The following is a 10,585-nucleotide window of genomic DNA, read 5'->3' as shown; positions in this document are numbered from 1 at the left end:
AGGCCCGCGAGCGCGGCGCGGCCCGCCCCGCGTCACCGCCCGCGCCGTCATCGCCCCGCGCCGCGCCCCGCCCCGCGCCGCCGCGCCGCCCGGGGGGCTGCGGGACCCCCGGCACCGGAGCGCGGTAGCGCCCGAGCCTCGCCCGCGCTCGGGGCAGGGCGCGGAGCCGGCCGAGCCCCGAGCGGACGCGGGTTAAGCGGCGGCGGCGCGGCGGGGCCGCTCTCCGGGCCGGGGGTCCCGCAGCCCCCGGAGCGGGCGCGGGGTCCGGTGTCCCCCTCGCTGGTCACCCGGGGCCGCCCCGGGCGGTGCGGACCCTCGCGGACTACGAGTCCCGTGCTCCCCCGCGCGGCGCGCTGACGTCAGACGCCGCGGTGTCCTTAGCCCGCGCACCCGGATGTGAGTCCCTTTTGCTCCCCCGGAAGGTGAGGATGGCGGAGCTGCCGCGATCGGGGCCGGGCCCGCCGCGCTCCATCCGCCGCCATCCGCCCGCCGGCGGCCCCGCCGCGGTCACAGGCGCGGCCCGGCTGCCTCGGGGAGCGGCGGGGGGACCGCGATGGGCGCGGGGGTGGGGAGGAGCGGGAGTGCCGGGGGACGCAGCGGGCCAGGCCGCGGCGGGATGCGGAGGCCGCGCCGGAGCCTCCCGGGAGCTGGGCAGGGCTGGGCGGGGGAGGCCGCCGGGGCAGTGCCCGGCAGCTCAGCGGTACCGGGACAGAGGCGGCTGCGGGCTCGGGAGGTGTTTGCGTCTCCTCGGGTTCCGCACCGAGGAGCGCTTGGATGTGCGCTGGAGCTGTTGTAAGCAGCGTGCAGGAGCGTTTTAAGTCACGTAGAGGCGCACAGGGTGCAGGGCTTGGTCAGCTGCGGCTGGAGGAGGTGGCTGACAGCTACTGACTGGAAAGGTGCGGACGGTTTGGATTCTTTTATTTCTGTTTGCTCCGGAACGAGCTCTAACCCTGCTGTCTGTGATCGCAGATGGCGGGTGAGAAGGCGCCGGAGAAGAAGCCAGCTGAGAAGAAGCCGGCCAAGAAGAAGGCAGGGGAGAAGAAGCCGGCGGAGCAGAAGCCAAGCCAGAAAGCAGCAGGGGACAAGAAGAAGAGGGTGAAGAAGTACCATGCCAGCCGTAACCCCGTCCTGGCCCGGGGCATCGGGAGATATTCCCGCTCAGTCATGTACGCCAGGAAAGCCCTGTACAAGCGCAAGTACACGGCCCCAGAGACAAAGGTACGGCGAGGAGCGCTGGGGGAATGATGGCGTTTGCCGTGGAAGTGCCTTTGGTTTGAAATGTGCTCAGTTTTCCTTGTCCTTTGCACGCAGATAGAGAAGAAGAAGAAGGAAATGCCCCGCGCCACCATCACTAAGCCAGTGGGTGGAGACAAGAACGGAGGCAGCCGGGTGGTTAAAATCCGGAAAATGGTACGGAAAAGCACCGGGATGCTCGAGGTTTGGTCCGGGGAGCTTTACGGCCGGGTGATGAGCCCCGTGCCTGGGGGGATGTAGGAGCTTCAGCCTGTGCTGTGCTTTCTTTGAGTACAGACCCAGCTTTCTTGGGAGATGGTGGGAGTTAAGGTGGGGATTGTATGCGTTGCTGCGCTGAGGCGGAAGCACACACTAATACAGAGCTGCACACAACACGTCCCGAAATACTCGGTGTGTTCCCAAGCACCACCTGCAGCAGAAATCCTTCAGAAAGCTGAACTGGAGGGCCATCGGGGGCACCTTTTGGAGGAGTTGCCATGCTGTGAGACTCAGGTGGCACAGGATGTTTGCGCTCTGTTCCCAGCCCAGGTACTACCCCACGGAGGACGTTCCCCGGAAGCTGCTGAGCCACGGCAAGAAGCCGTTCTGCGAGCACAAGCGGCGCCTGCGGGCGTCCATCACCCCCGGCACGGTGCTGATCCTGCTCACCGGCCGGCACCGCGGCAAGGTGGGCACGGCTCCTGCCACAGGGCTTTGGCAGCGTTTCGGACACCCTGAATCTGACCCTGCTCGGCCACTGGGTTTAAATCTGTGACTTCTGTTTGGGTGTTTTCCTTGTTCAGTCCCTAGGGGAGGCAGAGGTAAAATGTTTAAGTTAGGGTTGTTGTGCACAGAGCTGAAAGTAAAACAGGCACAGCCAGTTGCTTGGACAAAACGCAGGGAGTCTTGGTGCAGTACAGAGCCAGTGCCTGTTTCTGTTGCTGCTCCTGCAAAGACAAAACTTTCTCCTACAGCAGTTACCGCAAAGGAAAAATTAGAGTTTAATTCTCAATCTAATTACCAGGGATTGTTATACTGGGTTCTCCATCCTCAGGATGGTCACCAGCACAACTGGCATTATTTTCTTGAATTCTCTGTCTTTGATGTCCTTGATTCCATAAAGAATGCTGTCAGAGAAGGAAACCTTCACCAGAAGGAGCAAAACACAACGGGGGGATGTCTCTGGCTGTGTGAAGTTTCAGGGTCCTTGTGGTGTTCATCCAATTCCTGCCTGGGACTCAGACAAAGGATTTGGGTGCTGGGATGGCTGTTGCCATCCTGTAGGATGGGGGAAGAGCAAAACTGGCGTAATTGCTCAGCTTTGAGAGATAAAGCTTGTGCAGTCACGCTCAGTTGGAGAGGAGGTACCTGGAAGTGCTGGAGCTTGGATCCCAAGGTGGCAGCTCCTCAGGTGGCACAGCTGACCCACACCTGGAGCACTTGTACCAGTGCATGTACCAGTAACAGGCACAATCCCAGTTTGGCAATGGTATGGGAGCACTGGGACCTGAGGATTGATGTCCCATCTCATTTCTTTACAGCGTGTTGTGTTCCTGAAGCAGCTTGATACTGGCCTTCTGCTTGTTACAGGTAAAAATGCTTATTTAAACACAGTATTTTTGTTTTGGGGGGTTCTTTGTGTTTTTTAAGTTCAGTTTGTCTGTGGGGTCAGTAGCACAGCAGGTCTGCGTGTGTTTGGTTTGGCACATCCGTGGGGAATCCCATTTTGTGGTGTCCAAGGAATAACTGATTGTGGCACTCAGTGCCCTGCTCTAGTTGACAAGGTGGTGATCAGTCAAAAGTTGGATTTGATGATCTTTGAGAGCTTTGCCAACCTTAATGGTTCTGTCACTTGTGACTTTGCAGGGAGGTGGAGAGGAGATAATTAAGCTTCAGTATCTGACTACCTGGAAGAGCTCAGGAAGGAGATTTGTGTATTTCTAGAGGGCTTTGACTGTTGAGATTTTAGCTGTAGACAACTGAAGGAACTGGTCATCACACAGACTACAAAAACTCAGCTTCAAGGCAGTGGTTTTCACCAGAAAAGCTGACCTTGTTCTCTCATCTTCTCTGCCTTCAGGCCCCCTGGCTGTCAACCGTGTCCCTCTGCGCAGGGCCCACCAGAAATTCGTTATCGCCACGTCCACGAAGGTGGATCTCACTGGGGTGAAAATTCCCAAACATCTCACTGATTCCTACTTCAAGAAGAAGAGGCTGCGGAAGCCCAAGCACCAGGAAGGAGAGATCTTTGACACTGAGAAAGAAGTAAGGGACGGGGTGGTTCTTTGTCAGTGCTCCAGGCTAGGCTGGAAAGGGGGAATTAGCAGGGAAAAAACAGGTGGATTTTAAGAAATCATTAATAAAGTGAGGTGATCCCCTTAAAATGAGGCAACCTCCCCTTTTAAATTTGGGGATTTTTCTCAGAGGAGGAGGAGTTTTTCCAGTTAAAGGTCTTTTTTGCCCAAGAAATGCTGCCACTGTGTTGGCTCCAAAAGGTGCTTCAGTGCTCCACCACCTTCCCATTATTGTGAACAAATGGGGAAAGATCTTAAAAACCCCAAAACTCAGGGTTTGCCCTGAATTTTCTCCTCTCTCTAAAGTATTCTGCAGTTTCCCTCAGGACTTTACTGTTGTTCTTTGTGCTTTGCAGAAATACGAGCTGACGGAGCAGCGCAAGGTTGACCAGAAGGCCGTGGATTCCCAGATCCTGGCACGGATCAAGAAGGTGCCTCAGCTCCGGGGGTACCTGCGCTCCACATTCTCTCTCTCAAATGGAGTTTATCCTCACAAATTGGTGTTCTGAGCCTTCTGGAAGCACCACATTAAACTCCAAGGGAAGAAAAATAAGCAAGGGTTTGTGGTGTGTTCATTGCAGTCTGTCACAGCAGGTGTTGCACGGCTCTCGCAGTTCTTGTTGCTGTGGGGTGGAGCTCTGAGGGGCTGTAGGTAGTGACCAGAATTCGGGGTGTAGGACTGTTGGTTGTTCTAGTCCTGTGGTGGTTGTTGGATTTAACTATTTAACATAAACAGGAATTCAGCTTTCTTAACTCTGAACAAACTGGGAAAGGATCCTGAAGAGATTTTGCTTTGGGAATAGCAGCTAATGCTGGGCTGACACAGTGCAGCATAAAATCTGGATAAAATATGTCTGTGCTGAACCACAGCAAATAAATAACTTTTTAGAGGTATTTCAGGAGCTATGCTTTGATTTTGAAGTGGAAATGCTGGGAATACTCCACAGTTTTGCAGGATAAAAGTGTCTGAAATCGAGTGGAGAAGGTAAGTGCTGTGGTGAACTCAGCAGAAATGAATGCTCTTACACAAAGCAGGGATGTACTGTTCACCAAGTCTGGCACTCCAGAGCTCTTCCTTAGCCAGACTTCTGCAGGAATCCAGGTTTATGTAACTGCACCATCTGTCTGCCCAGTAATTCTGAGCTGAGGTAGCCAACAGGGTTAGACTTGACAAGAAATAGAGATTTCATCAAATTCATCCATGAAAACGGGATAGGAAAGAGAACAGTAGAACGCTCTCTGAGGTAGAAGCCATGCTCAGTGGGAAAGAGGAATTGGGCTTGGAGTGCTCCAGAGGCACTGAAAGAATTCAGACACCTCTGGAGTGCTGCAGTCTGGCACTGGTGGATGTTAAAATTTGTGTCTGGAAGTGAAACTGCTGGGTGCTCCCACCACCTTCCTGTTGATAATTAACAGGCTGGGAGAGCTGAGGGGTGTCAGCCTGGAGAAGGGAAGGCTCCAGGGGGACCTTAAAGCCCGTTGCAGTGTCTAAAGAGGCTCCAGGAGAGCTGGAGAGGCACTTGGGACCAGGCCTGGAGTGACAGGACACAGAGAATGGCTTCCCTCTGCCAGAGGCAGGGTTAGATGGGATACTGGGGAGGAATTCCTGCCTGTGAGGGTGGTGAGACCCTGGCACAGGTTTGCCCAGAGAAGTGGCTGCCCCTGGATCCCTGGAAGTGTCTGAGGCCAGGGCTTGGAGCAGCCTGGGATTGTGGAACAGGATAAGGTTCCTTCCAAGCCAAACCAGCCTGGAATTCTCTGGGAAGTATGGGTGAGGCTCAGCAGAGGGAGGCAGAGAGCTGGCTGTGTCCCGTGCAGAATCCCGGCCTGGTTGGGAGGTGTCTCCTGCTCTGTGCTGTGTTCTGTCCTGTGTTCTTTCATTTTCCCTGCCGCTGGAGTTTTGTCTGTGATTGGTTACATCTTCTCTTCTGTGTGGTTTGCTGGATAATGGGATTAATCAGAGGTTTTTAAGTTAAAGGGAATTTTTCCTGCAGTTCTGGGAATGACCTGTTGACATAAATCAGCTCCAAAAAGATACAGAAGGGTTGTACACATCTCCCTGCTACTCGTAAGGTAGGTCTAAGAAAAACCTTAACCAAATACTCTTAGAAAGTTCACTTAAATTAAAAATTGTGCGTGGGAACACTGAAATGAGGAAAGCCCAATCCAGGAAGGAGAATCAGAAGAGTTGGTACGAGCACGTGGAATTGTAGCCTGCAACCCCAAATTCAGTCACACGCTTGTGCTCTTGAGGGAAAACTGCAGGACCTATTAATGCTCCAGTCATTCCCTTCCCTCTGGGAGTGGGGAAGTTGCAGTAAGAACCCCAAAACCAGTGGGGTGTGGAGATCCAACGGTGTTCCCTGGAATTTCTGGTTGCTCTGACACATTCCTGCTTTGTGGATCTGGAGACACCTGGAGCCATTAACCTTGTTTGCTGGGAGGGGAGGAAGTGATTTGGAAATGGGAGCCGGTTATCAGCAGGTGTTGGTCTGGAGCAGTGGCCTCACGTGCTGCCACTGCCCTGTTCCTGTCACCTGTGTGACGAGGTGCTGACAGTAACACACCCTGCAAGGTGGGGAGGGAAGGAGGAAGGGAGGGAGGAATGTCTGCTCCCTGAGAGCTGAGTCACTGGCCCGGCTGGATGCCAGTGTCACACCAAGGGATGTGGGAGCAGGGGAAATTGGAACACCAAATCCTGCCTTCCCGGGGCCGAGCAGCTCCTCAGGCTTTGCTGCAGGAAATGGAGATGGCAAAACCCTGCTTTTCCAGAAGGAGAGGCAGCCAGTGATCAGCTGTGATGTGTCTGTCTCCAACCTCCCAAATATTTTCCCCAAGTTTTGTGAAATCTGCCGCCTTTCTGAAAACCTGCAGGGCAAGGGATGGAAAACAGGAAAAGCGAGGCCCGTGCAGGTGACCAGCACAGAGGGATTTTTCAATCCAGATAATGCTGGCCCCTACCTGAGCACAACTTGCAGCACACAAAGAGCCTTTGTGTCTGTTCTGGCTGTCCCCAGCGTTTCCCATTCCCAGCATGTGAACAGCTCTGCAGCTGGGCTCGCTGAGTCACTGCTTTTTCCTGGGCAGCCCCCACAGAAGAAGCCAGAGACATCCAAAGCCTGCATCACCCAATGGAAAGTGCTGGAGATGTGCAGCTCTGAAAATAGTGACAGCCTCAACCACAGCAGCACTTCATTAGCATCAAATGTGCTCTTTGCTTCAGCTGCCTAATAAAGTGATATGTAATTATAATAAAGCATCCTTTGGAGAGGAAAGAGAGGGATGTTGGCTTTCCCAGGGAATTGATAATAAGATGTGTTGCCTTGTTATCTCCAGGCACCTCTCTACCTGTCAGCTGTGCAGTGACCTGGTGGCTGCAGTTCCAGCCCAGTGAGGCTCTGTCCAGCTGCCACAGCCACTGCCTTTGCCTCTGGAATGAGAATCCTGGGACCAGGATCCTCAGGAGAAACTGAGGCTGATCTGCAAGACAAAGTCCTTTCCAGTGCCAGGTTCATAGAGGACATGAGGACAATGTCTGAGCATTTCAGCTCTGACACTCGAAAATTTGCCAAATTCTCAGATGTCCAGGGATTGGCTGCTCAGTTCACTGTGCTGTAGGATGTGCCTTGTCATGAAGGAGAGGTTGAACCTTTTTCTCCCAGCATATTTCCACCTGATCCCTGCCCTCCCTCTCCTCAGAGTTCAGAGCTGTTGCAAAGAAATTCACTGTGGATGACCCCACGAGCTCAATAAAGAATAATCAAATAAATGCCAATCCCATGGATGCACCATAAAGGGCTCCTGCTCCTGGTTTGGGAAGAGGAACTGAAATTCCCAGCCACTATTTACCTGTTAATTGGATTTCTCCAGTTCTCCTGCATTGCAATCTGCACTGAGCACTTGACAACCCCTTGCTTAAGCAATTAGAGCAATTAAATCCTTATTTTTCTAAGGATCTTCTTCATAATAGTCCTTGTTATGTTTTGTTCTGGAAGCTGCTGGTTGAGCAAAGCCAGGCAGTGCCTGAGTCACTGCAGAGGGTGGGTCTGGGATGGCTGCATGTGGAATTTGACATGGGTACCACACAGCAACCAGGACATTTTTCTTTATTTAGTCACTTTGTAATTATTCGTTTGTTGTTTGGGGTGTTTAGATCAGAGCAGTCTCAACCTTCTCCCAGACATCAGTCAAAAGCCCCCATTTTTTGTCAGCTGGCTGGCTGTTTTTGCTCACTTTATCTGTTTCCCCCCCCCCCCCCCATTATTTCAGTGTTTCTCTCAGGGGAAATGACTTTGCATGATGGACTGCACACCCAGCCAGCAGCTTCTCTGACCTAAGCATGGTTCACACTCCATCAGACATAAACACTTATTAGTTGCAATAGGGACGAGGAGAGAGGAAGCACAGTAGTCAAAATAGGACTTGAGATGAAAGAAATTCAATGGTTTTTCCCCAGCAATATTGATTTTCTGTGTGATCCTGAGCAAGTTACTTATTTTCAGAGAGGTCTGTGCGCACATACTGCAGAGAGCAGAAATATTTTCTCACGTCTGGTCTCAAGGAGTGTTTTCAACTTCAGAAAATGGAAAATTTTTGTCCATTTTCTGAAGCACATGAAAGAATAAGCAGTCTCTGCTTGGCTGACACTGAGAGGGGACCTGATCCATTAATCTGATCTTGTTCTATGAGATCATATCAACATTTCAGACTAAAATATACAAAAGTTGTGCTGTGTTGAAGACTGGCACAGGTGGCACAAAGAATAAATGTTCTCCTAGTCCTGTTTATCACTCTTAATGTCTTTTTTTTTTTTTTTTTTTTTTTTTTTTTTTTTTTTTTTTTTTTTTTTTTTTTTTTCAGAATTTAGGCTGTTTTATTTGTACACGGCAGCAGAGCTCCAAGATTCAGAGGCTCTGGATTCCTTGGGTGCTCCTGCAGTTGCCCAATTAGCAGTTCCTGGTGCTTTGCCTGCAGATGGGTTTTAATGATGATCATAACCAGCCTCTCATATTTTACATCTGCTGGGCACTTTGGCCTTGTGACACCCAGCACAGGTCAAAAACTGCCATGAGAACACCAAGAAACCACACAAAGGTAAAATTGTTTCTCCAATCCATTGGGATGAGCCAGTGGGATGCAGAGAACCACCCCAAGGAGCACAAGGAAATCTAAATCTCAAGGAGAAAATAAAGATTAAACCAGGGGCAATTTCATCTTCATCTATTTTGTCAGTCCTAGTGGATGTAGAGATTTTCCACTGGCCTGACAGATGCCTTAGGATGTAATTGGTTTTAAAATTAAGGCTTTCAGCCATCACTGTGTGCTGTACATGGGATCCTATTGTTCAGAATGGCCACTTTGACAAGAGGAAATAAAACCCAAAATAAAATGTACAAAAGCAGTCCTTGGTTCACAAGGGAGGAAGGGCGTTTTTCAGAATAAAGCCCTAAAAAGAGTGATGCACCCTTAAAATGATGGCAACATTCAAATTTCTGGTGAGCTGAAAATCTCTTCTGTGGAATTTCATAGAAATTGGTGGGGAACCAGAATTCTTCTTTCAAGAAAACACAAAAAAAACCTGAACAAATGTCCCTGTGGAACCAGGGAACTGAAAGCACAGCAACTCCTGCCCAAAGGAGAGGCACATGGCAGAGCTCCTGTGCACTGCACATCGTCCACACGGCTTCCCTGGGGCCTGACACAGTGAAAAAGGCCACTGGAAACCTGGAGCTTTGTGTTTGTGTTAGAGAAAACAGCCAAGCACATGCCCAGAGCAGGGGCACAGGGGGGGAAAAAAGGAAAACTGCCTTTTGAGGCTGCTGATGCAAGAGAAACTTCGAGAGGGTTGGTGGGGTTTTTTTGCTCAAATCCTGGCTTTGGTCAAAGCACTGAGCATAAAAATGTGTGGTTTATTTAATCCAACACTCCAGGAAAGACTTGCCTGCTTTTGTAATTAAACAGAACTTCATCAAGGCAATGTCTCACATCATTCTGTATCTGCTTTCTAAGGCAGACAACCCATTAATTCCCCAAACTGCCTGACAGCTTGAATAAAAAAATAGAATTAAAATAACACAAATAAGAGCACAAATTGTGTGGTTTGGGCTCCCTTGAAATAACTGCTGATTTCACAAGTGCCTGAGAAGGGTGCCCCAGTGTGAGCCAGGCAGTGCAGCTGCTCCTGGGGATTTATAATTCTCATTAGAATTTCTATCACTCTTCCCATCCTGTCACCCTGAGCTTCAACTTTTCATGTCATTCAATTGCCACCACCCCAAGCCTGGGCAGACCGGGTAATCAAGGCTAAAAAATGGCTTTTTTGATGTGCTTGTCAGGCCCAGTCAAAAGCCACATGATAAGAGAACGGAGCCCAGCACACAAAATGTGGTCCCTGTGCCGCAGGAGGAGGGCTGGGCTGGTGTCACCTGTCTGGGAAATGACAGTCTCATGAAGGGGTGATGCTGGTGGCTTTGGGTGACTGACAGCACTGCTCTGGTTCTCCTGTTGATCAATTGATTGTTTGTGGGGTTGTTTTAGCTGAAGTTTTGCTCTTCCTAGCTCTCTGTAGGCTGCTTGTGATGTTCTTTTTAAAGAAATGCCGCACTGTTGTTAAGCATGAAGTGAAGGTTTATAAAACAATTCCTACTCCCTGTCAAGACCAGGATTTTATAAGCACGGGACATTCCACGGCAGCACCATAAACTCACCTCTACCACATCACAAATGAAGAAACTCTCCCGGCCTGTAGCAGCATGAAAAGATTTTGTTTTTTCAAGCATCCTGGCTTCACCCAGGGGCCAGTCCAGCCTAAATGTGGAATGATGAATTACTTGGCCTTTCCTGGTTTGTGCCATCTGGCTGGAAGGAAAATAGAGAAAAATAAGTGAGTCAGAGGGAGCACAAGAGGACTGCACCTCTGACAGAAATCAGCAGCATCCCAAACCACAGCACGCATCTCCAGCCTCTTCTGCTTGTTTCTCTCGTATTTATATTCTGTCAGCTTGTTCACTTGCTGGGACTTTATTGTATAATAGTTATTACTCTTCTTTTAAAAGCAG

At 50.7% G+C, this 10,585-nt stretch overlaps 1 protein-coding gene across 1 annotated transcript; it reads left to right on the top strand.

Annotated features, from left to right (window-relative positions):
- Positions 1-304: 304 nt before the first annotated feature.
- Positions 305-4,080, top strand: RPL6 (ribosomal protein L6). The gene is made up of 7 exons (XM_040081188.2): positions 305-422; positions 970-1,218; positions 1,312-1,410; positions 1,778-1,921; positions 2,775-2,823; positions 3,314-3,498; positions 3,884-4,080. The coding sequence occupies exons 2-7, from the start codon at positions 970-972 to the stop codon at positions 4,034-4,036; spliced, it is 879 nt and encodes a 292-aa protein (XP_039937122.1). The 5' UTR covers positions 305-422; the 3' UTR covers positions 4,037-4,080.
- The last annotated feature ends 6,505 nt before the right edge of the window (positions 4,081-10,585 follow it).

The sequence above is a fragment of the Hirundo rustica genome, chromosome 17 (assembly GCF_015227805.2).
Source record: "Hirundo rustica isolate bHirRus1 chromosome 17, bHirRus1.pri.v3, whole genome shotgun sequence".
Taxonomy (NCBI): Eukaryota; Metazoa; Chordata; class Aves; order Passeriformes; family Hirundinidae; genus Hirundo; species Hirundo rustica.
Note: the sequence above shows the minus strand (reverse complement) of the source record. Positions and strands in the feature narration are given on the sequence as shown.